The 18,940-nt window shown below is 46.2% G+C and overlaps 1 protein-coding gene across 12 annotated transcripts in view; it reads left to right on the forward strand.

The window, feature by feature from the left end:
• Window positions 1–18,940, forward strand: part of ptprma (protein tyrosine phosphatase receptor type Ma) — a 190,291-nt gene that overhangs the window by 163,241 nt on the left and 8,110 nt on the right. For all 12 annotated transcript variants that reach the window (XM_042067078.1, XM_042067079.1, XM_042067081.1 and 9 more), the window contains 9 exons: window positions 126–213; window positions 1,416–1,492; window positions 5,741–5,777; window positions 9,319–9,416; window positions 13,482–13,598; window positions 14,821–14,975; window positions 15,421–15,556; window positions 17,229–17,378; window positions 17,905–18,078. In XM_042067078.1, coding sequence (XP_041923012.1) covers window positions 126–213; window positions 1,416–1,492; window positions 5,741–5,777; window positions 9,319–9,416; window positions 13,482–13,598; window positions 14,821–14,975; window positions 15,421–15,556; window positions 17,229–17,378; window positions 17,905–18,078 — 1,032 coding nt within the window. The remainder of the gene's footprint in view (window positions 1–125; window positions 214–1,415; window positions 1,493–5,740; window positions 5,778–9,318; window positions 9,417–13,481; window positions 13,599–14,820; window positions 14,976–15,420; window positions 15,557–17,228; window positions 17,379–17,904; window positions 18,079–18,940) is intronic.

The raw sequence follows: 18,940 nt of genomic DNA on the forward strand, positions 1-18,940 counted from the left end.
TAACCTATGACCCCCACCACTTTTCTTCCTCTCTCTCTCTCTCATTGATTTCATGTATGAGTGTGTGTGTGTATTCTTGATCTCCTGGCCGTTAGTGTTAATGGCTCCTGCCACTGTCTCCACAGAGCTTCTTTGAAGGCCAGTCGGCTCCCTGGGACTCGGCGAAGAAGGACGAGAACCGCATGAAGAACCGCTACGGCAACATCATCGCATGTACGTAGAGACAGTTTTTGTCTTGCATATCACCTCACAGACACTCCACAGACACACCCTACACGCACTGACCCCCTGCATGCCTGCTTGTTTGGGAATAGCTCCGCAGGCAGCTTGTTAGAAGTGTTGCATTTGTAGTCACACTTCTGATTAGACTCATTCTTTTTGCGAAAGAAAAAAATACACAAGTGAAATTAGCCTTAAAGCCTGCCGTCCGCCACACTCAGATTGACACTGGTGTGTGTCTGTGCATGAATACACTTCACTCAGATGTCAGTGGTAATTATGAAAATGAGGCCTGGAGACTGTTGAATTATTCCTCTCCGAAGCTGCAGCGCAAGGCCCAGGGTGCAATGGCCTCTTTCCAAACGCCACCTCCTATTTCTTAAAAGCAGAAGCAGCAGTGATTCCTCTCCCCACCACCAGCATGTTGTTGTCCCTAGAAGAGAAAAAAAGGCTGTGCCACAGTGTTAGATCTGGACACTTCCTGCCTCTGGAAAATCATCCCTTAGCCAATCCCTGTACAGAATTTGAACAATGACCCCCCCCCCCCCCCACACACACACACACACACCACACACACACACACACACACACACACACACACACACACACACACACACACACACACACACACACACACACACACACACACACCCACCCCAAAGGCATGCAGGGCATGAGAGAGTATGCTGTGTGTGAGAACATGTCTGTAGGGAGTGAGTCGTAATGATGACAATGTGTAAATCCTTCACATCAAGTTAGCGTCGCTGGGCCTCCACCTGAAAGGCACACACAGGATCTCTCTCTGTGAGTGCCACTACTGTAACATATGTCTCTGTGAGCGCCACTACTGTAACATATGTTTTGGGAGGCACATTGACACACACAAAAAAGAAAACCTGGTGCAAATTCATATGAGCTGTCACAGAGCACAGTATGTGGTAAGTGACAAGTATCAATTGCGCAGTTGTTTTGCAGTTGTTTTTAGACAGATGGAAAGTGTAATAAAAATAATTAAACAGGCAATTTCAGAATAATTTGATGTATACACACACTATTTAGTCCGTCGCCCAAGGCTGCAGGAATACATTTGTGGACTGTGCATGCGTCCGCTGTGTGTATATGTGTGTGTTTTTCTAGTTTGCATTTCCGTGTGTAATTTTTGGCTTTTTCTGTCTCTTCTCTGTCTCTTCCCCTAGACGATCATTCCCGCGTGAGGCTTCAGCCAGTGGAGGGAGAACAGACCTCCGACTACATTAATGCAAATTACGTTGATGTAAGTACAAACACTTGCCAGGACGTGGACATGAAGGTCAACAACATAGCCTGTATGTATGCTTGTGTGTGTGTGTGTCTGTGTATGTGTGGTCTGTATGTGTGTTTGTGTGTGCCGGTGTGTACTGTATGCATGCTTGTTTGTGTGTGTGTGTGTCTGTGTGTGCCTGTGTGCATCCATGGTAGTGTATGTGTGTGTGTGTCTGTGTGGAAGTGCTATGTGACATTGTATATTGAACGATTAATACACCAGCTCAACTCTCTCACCTTTCCCCAGCAGTTGTGCAGGCAACACAGTACAAAAGAAAACACAATTGATCCAGACACTGTCAGCAGATTTGACTTTGATCCCTCCCAAATCAACAGCACATGTAAACAGTTAACCATGTGTCTAGAAGATGGGGGGGGGGGGGGGGGGGGGGTCCGGATCCTCCAGCCCAAACAAACAGTGTCTCAGTAAACACACTCATCGGAGTGAGACTGAGTCCAGTGAACCCCTCCACCACGCCGCTGTGTCTGACAGTAGCGCCCGCTGTGAGCACATCACTGTTGCTTTCAGCAAATGCCACTGCGCTATGTGCTGTCTCTCTCTCGCCATGCATCTGTTATCACTGGGTTCAACAAACAATGAGTAAGGTGCTGTACCATGGACCGGAGAGGGACATTTTGGAGATGTTATGGAAAGATTTTTTATCTGATGACGTAGCCTCTGTCAGGTCAGAGCCAGCCAAAGCCAATTGTATAGTTCAAAGGGAGTTCAGCTTGTGTCCAACAAAGTGGCTAACCCTCCGAAATTGCTGCCAGTGGACTTAACGTTGATGATGGGAGGCATCAGGTCATCTCAATAGAGACGATGACCTCAGCCAAAAAGCCCCTGCCATGGCTATTGACAGGGCAAACGTTCTTTCCGTCTCCCATCAACCCCCTGGCGCTATGCCCAGCGCGCGCCAACATGCCCAGCAAATATTCATCAAGCCCCGAAAACTTTTATCCCCCCGACCTAAGATAAAAAAAAACAATGTGAATATTTACCATCACCAGTGCTTAGATGTCTCAGTGTAGTATGTCATCAAAGTGTGTGTGTGTGTGTGTGTGTGTGAGAGAGAGAGAGTGTGTGTGTGTGTGTTGGGGAGGGAACAGGTGGAGCAGCTCCTATAGCAGAGGAGGCACAGATGAATTATTCAGCCCTGCCATCACTAAGCATCCGGCATGAGCACGGCGTTCCAGGCACTTTGCATCATAAAAGATGATCAGTCAACGCAGTGTCGCTGTCAGATATGAATGTATGATGAAGACAGCAGGAGTTTGAAGGAGTTTGCAGGCCCCTGCTTGGTGCCTTTTGTTTATTGGAGGGTGATTTTGTACGGAGGTGCTCACAGAAGCAGCGGAAGGGAAATGGGAGTTGATTATTACGATATATTTTTGGACTATTTTACTTTTGAAGTCTTTTATTTTTTAAATCAAATAAGATTCTTTCAATGGGAAACAAATCTGACTATTTTCTGCATCCTCTTCTCCCAGGGGATATTTAATTTTCAGACGTATTGGTAACCTCTCAGAGAAAGTTTAGTCCAAATCGTTTCAACTCCACATGTTTTAAAAAGAGGGTCACCCTGGTCTAGTGTAGGCGCTGCTCCGTGTGTATGTGAGGGAGAGAGAGAAAGGAATGAATAGAGAAGGAGAAAGAGAAGCATGCGCTTTGTGCGTCCTCTTCAGCTCATTCCTCTCATTCCATGTCAGACGCACCCAGCCCTGTGCACACGGGGACAGCTGCTCCTAATCCAGTTACTGCCCTCAACCCCAGAGACCTCCCCGTGAACCAAGGGTTAGGACACAGCAGCAGAGAAATCCTGGGCCCTCAACACCTCACTCCCTCTCTCTCTTTCTCTCTCTTTCTGTCACTCTCTCTCTTCTCTTTCTCTCCGTCACTCTCTACCTCTTTTGATGTCTCTCTGTCTTTCTCTCTCTATATCTATATCTCTCTCTGTCTCTCATTCTCTCTCTCATTCTCTCTGAATCTCTCTCTTTCTCTCTGTCTCTTTCCCTCTCTGTCTCTGTTTCTCTCTCTCTCTCTCTCTGTCTCTCTCTCTCTCTTTCTCTCTCTTTCCCTCTCTGTCCTGTCCTGTCTGTCTGCATTGACGTCGGCTGGAGCTCTCCGATCCCCCGCGCACCCGTCTGAGCGCCGCCTGTCCACCTCGCTTAGCCTCAGCCGCCCGCTGGAAATGGTGCAGGGGCGCGTCGTCTTCTCCCCCATCCCGGCCGCAGGACATGATTTCACACGCGGACGAGTTTAGCCAGAAGACTCGGACTGTGTGGACGGCTCTCGTGCCCAACAGATGGAACATACAGGGACCCTCAGGAGTTTTTATTAAAGCGAAAATAACCAAGCAAAACAACGTTTTTTGTACGCAGTGTTTTGGCACAGGTGGTGTAATTCTTTAGTTGGTACATTTGTAAGAGGAGTTGTGTGATTCTTTCATAAGTGCATTTGTACTGTTTAATCAGGGCAGGTGTATATTGTAGTTGTGGGCCTATTTCACAGCCCTTCCCTCTGCTTTCTATTTGGAACATTTTAAAGGCCGGAACACATCGCTTCCGGAACACATCGCCTCCTGACATCATACCCCAGCCCACTTACAAGTTCCTAAATGACAAAAACAAAAGTATGGTGCTGAATTTGTTTTAGACATTTGTATTGAAGTCACCCAATTAGACAGAAACAGACGGAAATACTGCTGCTGCTACTGCTGCTGGTGGTACTGCTGCTTTGATAGAGCAGAGGGAGGGATACCTCTACTTCCTCTCCCGAGTTCCCTCTTTCTCTCCCTCTTTCTCTCTCTCTCTCTCACTCTCTCTCACTTGCTTTCACGGATGCATAAGGCAGCTCATGTGGTGAGCCGGCTGCTTTTGATAGCTTACAGAATGACAGCATAAACAAATTTCATGGCGGAATGGTGGCAGATAAAGAAGTCATTAAAAGCCCAGCCGTTGCCAACGGTGCCCAGTGGATGCGAGGGGAGAGATAGATAGAACGAGGGAGGGAAAGAGAGAGAGAGAGAATGGGAGAGAGAGGGATAGGGAGTGAAAGAGAAAAAGCAGGAGGGGTTCCAAATAAGTTATTTTATTCGGGCTCAGAACGTTAATTAGAGAGAAGTTAAATGAAATATGGCAGCGATAAGAGCCAGGGATGAGATGAGAAGCACAATGGTGGCAAGGTGCTTGGGAATCTCTCTTCCCAGCATTCCATTTGTGTGTGTGTGTGTGTGTGTTTTTATATGTGTGTGTTTGTTTCTCTGTGTGTGTGTGTGTTTATATGTGTGTGTTTGTTTCTGTGTGTGTGTGACGGTGTGCATGCATGGTAGTGTCTATGGTAGTGTGTGCGTGCTTTTGTTTAGATGGATGTCGAATGTGGCAATTGTGTGTGTGTGTGTGTGTGTGTGTGTGTGTGTGTGTGTATTTGAGTGTGTGTGCTCGCTCATCCTCAGCTAGAATGCAAGCTTCATGACAAATGAAATATGATGGGATTAGCAGTCAGTAATCCTTCAGAGGTTGGGCTTATTCAGTGGCACAATCTGCACTGATGGAATTATAATACATAAATCTGTTTGTGTTTTCTTCTGGATACACAGGGTGTGTCCATGCGTGTGTGTGTGTGTGTGTGTGTGTGTGTGTGTGTGTGTGTGTCTGTGTCTGTGTCTGTGTCTGTGTCTGTGTCTGTGTGTGTGTGTCTGTGTCTGTGTGTGTGTGTGTGTGTGTGTGTGCATGTTTGTGTGGGGGGATGTGGGTACCTAGGCAAGTCAAACATTGTGTAATGTGTTTGCTGTGTCATCAGTCCACAATTAAAGGTATTTTACTAATTTTGATATTTATTCAAATTATTGTTTGTGGTTTTCATGATTCTTAAATATCTTCACTGATGGCCCCCTAATGAGCATCCATTTACAGCAGCTAATGGGATTTTTACCATCCTTATGGTTTCCCAGTTTGTGTTTTGCATGGAACAAAAGACAAGATTTGGCATGCATGTATTTTGTGCTTATTTTTATATAATTTAACACTAACATGAACTCAATTTATGGCCTTTCTCTGAGAGCAGTGATCTCTGTCATTGGTTAGCTGAATCCTCTGTCTATGAAATTAGTTTTATATCCCCATAAATGTAATCATATTTACATCCAAGCTTTCTGGATTCATTGTCAAGCATACTCCTTTATTTATTTATATATATATGTATTTTTTTTTATTGCAGGGTTATCATAGACCAAACCACTACATCGCTACCCAAGGTAAGATTCCCTTTTTTATTTCTGTTGGCAGTGTTATTTGTTATGATTTTACATATTTTATGGTAGTTATGACAGTTGCACTTTTTCTTTGCTTTTTAATGAATGTACCTTTAGCATCTAGCCTTGTGTTTTGTACACTAGGCTTGTCAGTTCATTAAAGCAGCATTGCACAACACACACACACACACACACACACTCTTCATAAGCCATATTGTGCTGAAGTGGCGTCTTCAAATAATTAATCAGCCTTATGTCTAGGTAGTGGTAGTGAGGGGTTTGGGGTGAGAATAGAGGTGGGGGAGGGGGGTTGTGTTTGTGTGTAACTGATAAATTAATGGATTTGCTGGTGCGCACCGCCGCATTTTGTTTCTCTGTTAATCTGGACACCAGACATCCGTGTTCGGAGAGGCGCGCGCTCCCCTCTCCCTCTCCCTCCCTCTGGCGGGCTCCTCTGGAGGTTGGCCCTGATTGATAGTTAATTGTTATGAAACTCTTGGAGGGCCTGTCTCTGCGCGCACAAGTAATTCTGTGGCACGCTGGAGGAAGAGCGTCGGCACAATCAGGCCCATTATTGACTCGCAGGCTGCCGCTGAGGCTCTGGGAGTTGCATAATTACCTGTGTATCGGAGCGACGCCCGGCCCCTCCGCAGAGACACTGCTCTATCAAAACCTCTCTCTCTCCATCCCTCCCTCCTCTTCATCCATCTCTCTCTTTCTCTTTTCTGGTTCATCCCCTCTTTTGTTGCTGTTCTCTCTGCTTTCTCTCTTTCTCCAGCTGTCTTGTGTCCTCTTTCTGTTTCATTCAGAAGTGTCTCTCTCTCGCTGATAAACACACACACACACACACACACACACACACACACACACACTCACGCCACATACACACACTCACACCACGCACATACACATACACACACATACACACACACACATACACACACACACACACACACACACACACACACACACATATACTCATACCACACACTCACACCACACACACACACACACACACACACACACACACACACACACACCTCTTCTCTGCGTGTCACCACCTTAACTCCAGCAGTTGAATAGTTCACCTGCACAGTGCAGTCTTGTTCTATCACACAAACCCAACGAGGCGAGAAGACAGGAAGGAACATGGATCAGAATCACACACGCCATTTTGTTATGCCACTGTTTGCAATTAGCTGGAACCTTTCAAAGAGGGTCTTTCTGGTGCAGACAGGAAGAAGAAATAGAAAAGGAAAGAAGAAAAAAGACTAAAAAAAAAAATTAGCTAACAAGCTCAGAAGTTGTTGAGATCAAAGGCATCTGGCTTCAGGCTTATTGGGTGCCTGTCAGTTTGCGGTCTCTGTGTCCGAGAATGAGATTCCTTCAAATTAGCTTCAGAATGCCCTGCAGAGTCCAAATGTATCATGCACTTCTCACCATTTTGCTTAATGCAACAGCTACTAATGATGGCATGTGATTAAAAACTTTTGCCAACAGGAGCAGGGAACCTGAAGTTCTCTTTCTGTACTTTTTCAAAATGCCAAAAGTAGGAAGATAATGCCTCTGCACATATTATTCTTTTTCTATTTAGTCTCAAACCCTGGTACCTTGTGGGGCCGATGTCAGAAGCACAGATAGCTAAACAAACAAACAGACGACATAGCAGTGACAGTTTCAGATGAGGGGAGGAAGTGAGAATAGCTAACTATACTGAGCGTGCGCTCCCTCGTGCGCTTATGTCAGTCCGTCTTGCAATTAGAAGAGTGATTTGGAACCCTTGCGGAGAAGCTCTTGACAAAACTACAGACAGCTGCATACATAAGCAAGAAGCAAAAGCATCAACTAGAAGCAAAAGCATCAAGTCATGAAATATGCATGTGCATGTAAAAGAAAGAAATTGGTAGGCATATAGATAGATTTGCGTGTGTGTGTGTGTGTGTGCGTGTGTGTGTGTTACATAGAGGAAGACTTTGGTTATCGCAGGCAGTGCCCCCTGAGATTGTTCCTAACTGCCACAATTCTGCAAAAAGGGATGGAGTGGGAGATGCCCCCCCCACCCCCCACAGAAGTCCCAGCGGTCTCCTTTAGCAGTAGTCAGTGAAACGATGAAAGGGATTTCTCCCTCAGTAGCTGAGTGTTTGTCTGATGAGCTGTCCACTCCGCTTTTGTTGCTGCTTTTTTCCCCTTTCCCCAAGTCTACCTCTTCCTTTCTCCCCTCCTCTCCTTCCATTGCACCAGTGAACCTCTGCGGAAATAATTGGCGTAGCCAGACTCTCTTATGGTATGGGGACCATGGCTGGCATTTGCTGTGCATGTGCGAACCACACGTCATTTATACTGAGATAGCGCCTTCTCTTCCTTTTTCTCTTATTCCTTTCTTTTTGCCTTATCTTATTTCACGAGTCGAGTGTGGTTGCCCCCGGTTGTTAATGTGTGTGAATTGTGGGATACAAGGGATCACTTCGACTGCAAACAGGCAGTTTATCCCGTCGCCCTCTTCCGCCTTTAATTAAATGTCTTCGCCACAGCGGTTAAAAACAGTTCTGAGTCCGATTTTATCATGCCTTTAATGAGACTCTGGCACATGACGTTTTCATTTTAAAGAGAAACGAATCGAACGCGGAGAGTGGCTCGGAAGTGGCAGCCACCAGAGCCGCAGACAAACACAGCGTTTATCATCTGCCGTTAAAGCCAGTCTGCACATCATGGGCCTGTCTGTGGCGGTAATGGGGGGAAAGACTCCATCGCCATTGTTGGAAGCGAGGGAAGAAGCGTGAACGAAGTCTCTCACACACTCACACACACACACACACACACACACACACACACACATACACACAACCAACCCCCAAGCTCTCTGCCACTTTTAAAAAGTGCACAAGTGTTTGCTAATGTGTCTGTTTGTGTGAGCATGCATATGTTAAGTCCTTGTCGTCTGCAGAGGTTTTGTTTTTCCTTTCCTTTTTTCCCCTCTCCTCCTTTGCCGAGTGGCTTGAAGGTGGCGAGTGCATCATCTCTCAAGGAGGCACACGTACACATTTGCATGAGCTAATTAGCTCGTCAAATGTCATCGCCGAATTTGCCAGTTGATTTAAAAACAATGCAAATTTGAATTAATTAAATTAGTAATTTTAATTCCTAGGCCTGCTTCTCCATTAGCTAGTGCCATCACACGTTGGCTTAATTAAGGTGTATGGATGAGGAGAGGAAATGCCATCAACAACACTGAATGACAGCAACATTTATGACAAGAGAAGCAAACCCAACTGAAGTTTATAACAGATGGTCAACTAGCGATGGACTTTCACATACAGACTGAATCATGTTTTTTCTACTGATCTTAAGAGATGGGGATGTACTGTATATACTGTTACTCAGGATATTGGCCACATATTAGGCTTACTGTAGGCTTACTACAGTAATTCTGTATTTTACAAAGTAGAACTGGTGTTGCCTTTGTGTGGTGTGAAACTTATGTTGTCAGTGGACAAAGGTACAGTACCATTCTCATCTTTGCCTAATCTGTTTGTCTGTCTGTTAGGACCCATGCAAGAGACCGTTTATGACTTCTGGAGGATGGTGTGGCAGGAGAACACTGCCACCATTGTCATGGTAACCAACCTGGTGGAGGTGGGCCGGGTGAGTAGTATGGACTGGTGCTGTCAACCTGAAAGCACAATTTTGTGAATGAAGTGTGATGGTTATGAGTACAGACATCTGGTGATAGAACCGAATGCACTACAGAGCGCAAGTCTGTGCCAAGTACGTAGTGTAGTACGTAGTGTATTCTCTGTGTGGATCATTTGTGTTAAACATGCATACTATTCTGTTTCATCAATCTTTACACATTCTTGTTGTTGTATGAATCTAATTAACAAGCATTGATTTTGATTGGTTGTAACGGACACCTGTCAGCCTTTATAAGAAAACCTCAGAACTGTGTGCTGCTACCAGCAGGGGCCTCTGTGCTGCGAGCATGGAGCTCTATTGTTGTGCTAGCTGCCCTGAAGCGTTTTATATTCCCCTCTCACACCCCACTCCCCTCAATTAAACACATGCTCCGCTCTGCTAGACCTATTGATCTTGGCCAGCCAATAGCAGAGGAGCGGAAGGTCTTGGCAGAGCCTGGTGTAAGAAGCACAAGCGGAACATGTTTGAGGCTGAAAAAAGGGGTAGGGGCATGGACACCGTCAGCCTCATCTCTGCAAAGAGGCTATAGAAATAACGTTAAATCCAACACATCTGAGCTTTATTTAGAGGTTAAAACAAGGCATACGTTTCCAAGATAGCACACAAAGGGACAAATGCATTGAAGGAAATCATACATATTATTTATGTGTAGATGTAGAGATACAGATTGGATCTTTCTCAATGATTAAAAATGCATCACAGAGCAGCACAAGCCTGCTGTGGGCATTAAAAACCTCAGCCAACGATGGGGAGGACATGACTGGGCAGTGAAGCCCATACGGGCTGCTGATGTGGTCTGAATAGCTGATCACCTGGCTCTTTTGTGCAACGGCAGCAGACGTAAACATCCCACAATGCACTAGGGGGGACCTCGCGCTATAGCCCTGGCGCTGACGGCGGCAGTCCCTCGCTCCTCGGGCCAATAAACGCGCTCCCTCCCCAGTCCATCAGCAAGGCCATCTGCTCGGCTTCCTCACTGATGAACTCTGGGAGATGCTGTTGCCCCAGCATGCACCTCATCCGCATCTCGGCCCTCCGACCCCCCTCTGCCACAACCAGTCCTCCCCCATGCAGTAAAACCACAGGCAGGAGCCAGATAGAGGGAGAGAGAAAGGAGAGAGAGAAGAGAGCGAGAAAGAGAGAAGAGGGGAGTCTGTGTGTCTTTTGGGCATTTGGCCAACAAGCCCGTCAGCTCCCCAGCAGAGATCACAGCAGTCAGAAACTGCCAGGGCTTGTTTTTTTTTAATACTTTTCAAAATACTTTTCTCAATGAGCTTAATCTATAGGATGCTCATTAGGGATTAGGACTGCGAAGTGTCAGAGGACTGTCGGGTGGGTGTGTGCAGCACTGGGGAAAAACACACACTGTGTCTGTGAATAGTTTCTCTGAAATGTCAGAGGATGCAGAAAACTCATTTCACTGGCATTTTTAAACGCTAGCATCATTGAAGACGCTGCTGTGCCCCTGAACCACACAGGGTGCATCGTGGTGTGATATATTCATTTGGACGCCACAGAAGCTTCCTGCTTTACCCCCTTATCTCACTTCCTTTTGGGTGGCTGACTGGAAGGACCCTCTGCCCAGGAATCTGTGGGGAAATTAGCATTCTGCTGCTGAGGTTCAGCATGTTCCTTCTCTATGCCTTACTTAATAACTCATCTCAGAGCTGGGAAGGGCTTTTTCTTTCTTTTTTTGAGGGGAGGAAGGAAGGGGCGGGAGGGCGGGGGGGGTCTGGTTTTGCCCACACGGGAGACTTTGCAGACTGGCGTCCGCAAAGCCAATTCGCAGCCGGCCGATAAGGGCAAAGAGTAATCAGCGCCTCGCTAATGTGACTCTCAGTATGCAAAGCAAATGTCCTCCGTAGCCCTGTTTTAGATATTCTCTCAAAAGTATAAGTAGCTCGCTGCTCCCCCAACCCCCAGCCCTTTAAAAAAGATCGAAAAAAGGGTAAAAAAAAAAAAACAGATTTTCCTTCAGAGTAGGCAGCGACTAAAGTGCCACCATTGTACAGAGGGAAGCATCTCATGGAGAAGGGGACAAATTCCCCTGCCACCAGCTGGCAAGCTTTCTGTAACTGACTAATGGGATTTTCTAAACCCCATCTATCCATCGGATGTGGACAAAGAAGGGATAGGGTCCAGAAAGCCGGAGAATTATTACGTTTTATTACGTTATTAATCTGCAAGTGGCACGGCATTGAATGTTAAGATTACTGGGAGAAAGAGTGTAATCTAAACTGTCACGGCTTGAATCAGGATCAAATTATCAAAGTTAGCGGTCTTAAGTTCGGCTGTGGGAAAGGAGCGTAATCATTGGTCAGGGAGCGGAGTTTAGATCCATTGCAGATAGATGGAATGTGAATAAACCCATATGCCAGGACTTTGCTGTAATTTCTTTTCAAATGATCCTAGTATGACTTTATTATTGAAATGAGCCATTTTAGCACAGCTAATCACACCACAGGAACATTGTCAATGTACCACTTTTGCCCCAACTTATACACCACTCTTGCACTGAATGCCAGTTGTATCTCTGCATTTGATTTGAATTGTACTCTCTGAAGTCATGTTTTGATCAATTCTCTTCCTGCTGTTTGTTGTTTTTATCATTATATCCCCACTTAGATTTTCTGCAAATGCTGCCGTTAATGAATGTGTAATGCTGTCAACAACAACAAAAAATCAGAAATGATTTGAATGTGCCTCTCTGACTGAATATGCCACAAGGGAGAGTCTATATCTTTCTTATCAAAGACACCTTTTGGACACAGACCAAATAACTCACTGTCTGATTCCTCTTCTCATGTTCACAGACCCATTTAGAAGTGCTGGGATAATTCTATTATGACAGCTACAGACTTGCAGATCGCATCATTGCTTTTTCCGGCCCCTTCCACAGGGAGGTCATCAGTCGCTTCCGACACTGGCCAGTGAGGCTGCCCAAAGGAAGAAAGGGCTAGTCAGCCATTAGAATGCAATTACGCCACCAATCAGATTGATTCTAATTATCTCTCCAATAGACTGGGCAGTGGCGGAGGGGCAGAGAGGACTGAGGAATAAGACAGAGATGGATGGAGTGGAGAGAGAGAGAGAGAGAGAGAGAGAGAGAGAGGAAAGATAAGACTGGCTTAAGCAGCGGAACTCCCTTCACACAGGACAGGAGAAAAAAGAAAGGAGAGCGGGGGAGAGGGAAAGGCAGAGAGAGAGTGAGAGAGAGAACAGGTGAGAGAGAGAACAGGTGAGAGGGCAGGAAAAAATCAGTCAATCGCCGTCAATTCAAGAGCATTCGGAGTTGAGTGTTTTATCGACAGACTTGACAAAATTGGGCACAGGAGACAGTACCCTGCTTTTGATAATAATGAAACATGCTCTTAGGCCACACAAACATTACTGTGGGAAAAGAGCCCGAGCTTTTTCTCGGCAGATAAGGAGCCATCTTATCCTCCGATCTCCCCGGCGCAAAACTACCCCCGCATGTTGCTGACCTCCTAATGGGGATGGAGGGCAAAAAGCCACTGGGGGTAATTAGAGTGAGGGGATTAGCCCTTCAGGTTGATATTTAGAGCGCCCTTCACAACATCATCCTCATACGGGCAACGAGACTCTCTCTCTCTCTCTCTCTCTCTCTCTCTCTCTCTCTCTCTCTCTCTCTAGTTTGGTTCTAGTTTGGTTCTGGTGGTGACAGAGCCGGGAATTAGACGCTGTCAAAGATGTGATCTAAGCCATAGGGCCGAATGGAGTGCATCGTATGAATAAGCAAGCACAACATCCCTAAATGCTTAGGAATTATCCTTCAGTTGAGTGTCTGTCTGTGACAGGATTGGAGATTAGTGTGTGAGAGGAGCGAATATGAGATGGCTAATACGATCCCTTTGTGTGTGTGTGTGTGTGTGTGTGTGTGTGTGTGTGTGTGTGTGTGTGTGTGTGTGTGTGTGTGTGTGTGTGTGTGTGCCTGTGTGCGTGTGTGTGTGTGTGTGTCTCTGTGTGTGTGTGTGTATGTGTGTGTGTGTCCAGGTGAAGTGCTGTAAGTACTGGCCAGATGACACTGAGATCTACAGGGACATGAAGGTGACACTGATTGAGACCCAGCTGCTGTCCGAGTATGTGATCCGCACCTTTGCAGTGGAAAAGGTATGTTGTGCTAGTCCTCCCTCCACCATCTGTCTCCCTCTCTCTCTCTTTTACACACACACATACAAACCCAAGAGAACACTCTCACACACACTCACACACACATATTATGCACACACTCTCTCACATAGAAAGATTTCCAGATCTCCCCACCCAAGAGCACCCTTTGTCTCTCTTTCTCTCTTTAACACACACACACACACACACACACACACACACACACACACACACACACACACACACACACACATACACACACTCACACACACACACACACACACACACACACACACATACACACGCTCACACACACACACACACACACACACATACACACGCTCACACACACACACACACACACTCACCCACATCCTGTGGGCTTGCAGCCACTGCTGGCTCGACCCGGTCAGCTCCAGCTGGAAGGTTCTGATGGACCAGCCTACGAGACAAATCTCCACTGTCTCAAGTCAGTCTCCATAGCGTCTTCATCCTACTTTATATTTCAGCTGTGTTTCTTTTATTCTTTTCTCTTTTTTATTCACTGTTCGTTGCTCACTTCTGGCTCCTCGGGCAGAGTAGAGAGAAGTTTGCTATAAAGATGATATGAGATGAGGGCTTTCTACCATTTATTTCTCTCTCTGTCTTTCTCTGCCATACTCCATCTGTGTGTGTGTGTGTGTGTGTGTGTGTGTGTGTGTCTGTGTGTGAGAGAGATACTCTGGGTGCATGCATGTGAGCACAGCCAACTCCCTAAGAGCCCTGTCCGCAACTCTCAGTGACTCACACACACATATCCCTCCTCCTCCTCTTCTGCCTCTTTACTCCTTTCTTCCTCCAGCTGTATCTCTCTCTCTCTCTCTCTCTCTCTCTCTCTCTCTCTCCTCCCCAGAGATGGTCTTTGTCATCCGTGCCTCTGCCCTAAGAGAGGGAATGAGAGAAAGCAATGAAAAGAGGCAAAACAAAAGGACTAAAGAAAAACATGCAAGCGCTCCAATGGCCAGACACATGGTCCACTGCCCATCACCAGAGATTACAGATGGTGTTTACAGTAGACAGGCTCGCAGGGTTAGAAGGTGGACTAAGGCAGAGGGGCTCGGAGTTATCACTGTTTGGACTTTGTCTAGAAATTCTCACTGACAAGAAGTGTGTGTGTGTTTCTCTGTGTGTGTGTGTGTGTTTCTCCCCCTGTGTGTGTGTGCGCGGCTTTGTTTGTTTACTTTAGCGGGGTGCCCATGAGATCCGTGAGATTCGTCAGTTCCACTTCACCGGCTGGCCAGATCACGGCGTGCCCTACCACGCCACCGGCCTGCTGGGCTTCGTGCGCAGGGTCAAGTCCAAGAGTCCCGCCAATGCCGGACCCATGGTGGTCCACTGCAGGTACTGCTCTCAACACTACAGTGAAGAATTAGCATAATAAATCTAAACTAACCCTGCATGGCATTAAATATGCAATATTCACATAGCCAAATCTGCATTCTTAGTGTTGTTTTAACATTTGTTCTCTTGTGTGTGTGAACATGCTTGTGTGTGTGTGTGTGTATGTGTGTATGTATGTGCGTGCATGCTTATGTGTGTGTGTGTGTGCGTGTGTGTGTGCATGCTTGTGTGTGTGTGTGTGTGTGTGTGTGTATGTGTGTATGTATGTGCGTGGATGCTTGTGTGTGTGTGCGTGTGTCTGTTTGTGTGTGTGTGTGTATATGTGTGCATGCTTGTGTGTGTGTGTGTGTGTGTGTGTGTGTGTTTTCACACACATACCTCAGCCTCTCAGCATCCTGACCTAATTCTCACACTCCCCCTCTCTCCTTCCGTGTGTGACCCTCAGTGCGGGGGCTGGCCGGACCGGCTGCTTCATCGTCATCGACATCATGCTGGACATGGCCGAGCGCGAGGGTGTGGTGGACATCTACAACTGTGTGAGAGAGCTGCGCTCCCGCCGAGTCAACATGGTCCAGACAGAGGTACGGAAACTGCCCTCGACCGACCGACCCAACCCAACTCACGCTCACTCCTTCGGCTGCATTCAACCGGGCTCTGATGTTCAATGGTTTCCCGCTAACCCAAGACCAGTTTGTGTCTAATGATAAACAGACGTGATTAATCTAAGCATGATCCAGCGCTGCCATAAACAGGCTGGTGCTTGAGCAAAACATGACTCAGCAAAAAGACAAACATCTGCTGTCGTGAGCCTAAACACTCTCCACCCTCTTAAACAGTGACAACCACACGCACATACACACACACACCCACACACATACACACACACACACACACACACACACACAAGCTAATCCAAACATAACAGCGTAAGGCCATGGCAGAGCCTAAACCTGACCACGCACAGCAATAAACAAACCTGAAAAGAAAAGTGTCTTCCGTACTTCCAGGAAAATGAAACCCTTAGTGAAGCACTGATGTGCCCCATGCCACAGTGTTCAGACAGGGTGTGGAAGGATGTGAAGGTCGGACTGTGTGTGTGTGTGTGTCTGTGTTTGTGTGTGTATGTGCGAGAATTCCTGCTTTTCATTCATGGGGAGAGATCGTGTTCTCCTTGTGCGTCAACTCTTTTGGTGGGAGGCAGATGTTTGTCTTATTGCCAAGGACATACTGCTGGCTGATCAGAGGAAGGACCAAGCCCATAATCCCCAAACCACAAACTCCAGGCACACAATGGTCTTAATTATCCCCATAGCAACGCTGGCAGTGTTGCGGACCGAAACAAACCAACGAGTGTACTTATTAACGTCCTCACAACTGCTTAGGACATCATCATTTGGCGATGTCAACAGTCGTGTAAATAGAGATTATTTTTTAACATAATACATGAACTTTCATTCATGTGGCCACACAAACAGATAGTTTGGATACTTCTTGGGAAAGAAAATCCCCCTCAACCAGCTGAACTTTGTCAAAACTGACATTTTGTTTCTGTGACATTTCATTTGATCTAAACGCAAACAGAATAACAAAACTAGACACCCCCCACCCCCACCACCCACCACCCACCTTCCCTGCTTGGTATGTGGAGAACGGTATAACCGTACAGAGCAGCCGGCAAATCAGTTTCACCTTGACGGGTAGGGACTGAAGGACAGCGGTCGGCGAGCGTGATGTCACCCAGGCCTGACCTGAAATCCACTGACCTCCGTTTCCGAAGGAGTTTTGTCAAATGTGACAAGTCAGGGCATTTCTCAAATGTCACTTCATAAATGATTTATGTCAAGGCACGCAGGGCGAGCGCACAGAGGCCCATTTCTCCTTGAGAGGCGGACTGGGCGCGGGACAGAGAGCAAAGAGGGGTCGGCCGCTGTGGTCAAGTGTTAAGGATGCAGAGATTAAGTGTCCACTGTACAATATACGGCTGTATTCACATGTCACAGTCAATAGGTTTTGACATGAATTGGCACATAATTACACAGAATCAGAGAGTGTATTAATACATCTGTTATAATATGATTAAGAATGGTGTAATAACATCATAATAACACAAAGGGGCACATTCCATTTAGTATAATGGATTGTGAATAACCATAGTAAAGGAAAAACTCTAGCAATTTAAGTAAATATCTTGACATAAATTTTTGCTTCTTTACCTCCATGTGTGTGTGTGTGTGTGTGTGTGTGTGTGTCCAGGAGCAGTACGTGTTCATTCATGATGCCATCCTGGAAGCGTGTCTGTGCGGGGACACCACCATCCCCTCCTCCCAGCTGCGCTCCGTCTACTATGACATGAACCGCCTGGACCCCCAGACCAACTCCAGCCCCATCAAGGAGGAGTTCAGGGTGAGTGTGTGTGTGTGTGTGTGTGGGGGGGGGGGGGTCGTGTATGCACATGAGAGAGAAAGGAGAGAGATAGAGATGTGTATGTGTGTGTGTGTGTGTGTGTTCATATGTACATTCATGTATGTAGGAGGATGTTGAGAGTTTGTTAAGTATGTCAAAGTGGTATTATGAAAATAATATATATATATATGTATATATATATATTTCAGAAGCTGTTTATGAATTAACATCTCATTAAGTGTTTGCATGTAGGGGTTAGACAGCTTATTGTTTTCTGACACTGAAAGTGTTGTGAAGAGTATCTCACTGTGTGTTTTTGGTAGGGATTATGTAGATAGGTGTTACGCATAGACATTTAATCAGGCGTAGGAAGTTAGGAACATAATGTGAGTGTGTGTGTGTGTGTGTGTGTGAGTACCTAAGGTTTAAGACCTTAGTCATTGTACGTAGGCGTGCTCTTATTACTATATGCAAGTGTGTGTGTGTGTGTGTGTGCCCTTAATCACTCTCCTGGTCTCTTCTCCAGACACTGAACATGGTGACTCCCACGTTGCGCGTGGAGGACTGCAGCATCGCGTTGTTGCCGCGCAACCATGAGAAGAATCGCTGCATGGACGTTCTCCCGCCCGACCGCTGTCTGCCCTTTCTCATCACCATTGACGGGGAGAGCAGTAACTACATCAACGCCGCCCTCATGGATGTGAGTGTGTGTGTGTGTGTGTGTGTGTGTGTGTGTGTGTGTGTGTGTGTGCGTCTGTGTGTGTGTGTGTTAAACATTACTGTCATGGACATACTGCCGTATTATCTTAGCTTTTGTTCAACGTGTGTTTGGATACTACTCCTAACTAATTTCCTTCAGTAACACTCTAACAAACTAAATTCCAACTAAAATATTATTGTAGTACTATAGAGTTACCACACCTGTGCCAAATGAACAAAGAAAGTTGTTCCTCATGCATCTTTGTACCATTACCATGACAACTTTGTCTTGAGAGGAAGTAGGAAGAACAATAGAGTGGAGAAAGTGAATGAGTGAGTGATTAAAGGAAGCAGTTGTAAAGAAAAGAGAGAGGCTCAGAAAGAGAGATCAAGTGGAAGAACTGGTGGAGTGGGGACTAGTTGGTGGAAAGAAAGAAGAGAAAAGAGAGAGAGAGAGAGAGAGAGAGAGAGATGGAAGGATTGTATTTCTCCACTCAGCAGTCCTGGTGTGTCCTGTGGTTTAATGTGGGCCAGCAAATTGCACATCCATCTCTATAATAATCACTTGTGCTTCTCCAGTACCAGAGTCTCCTCAGCAAAGCCAAGCGCACGGGAGGTGGGGGCCGAGGGTGGGGGGGGGTGTCATGATAAATGTTCGCTGCTTGTCTCAGCACTCCACCGACAATTATGTGCTTATTGAAAATGATTAAAAAACAGATGGAGTTGATTCATTTCCATTGTCTTGGAAATGGCTGAAAACAATCCATAACCGTGAACGGATTTTTTAGTGAGAAAGCTCTGTAATATGACTCTATCTGGAGTCAACTAATGGGGAGAAAATGCTCCGTGCCCAACTAAAGTCT

This window comes from Alosa sapidissima, chromosome 17, assembly GCF_018492685.1.
Source record: "Alosa sapidissima isolate fAloSap1 chromosome 17, fAloSap1.pri, whole genome shotgun sequence".
NCBI lineage: Eukaryota > Metazoa > Chordata > Actinopteri > Clupeiformes > Clupeidae > Alosa > Alosa sapidissima.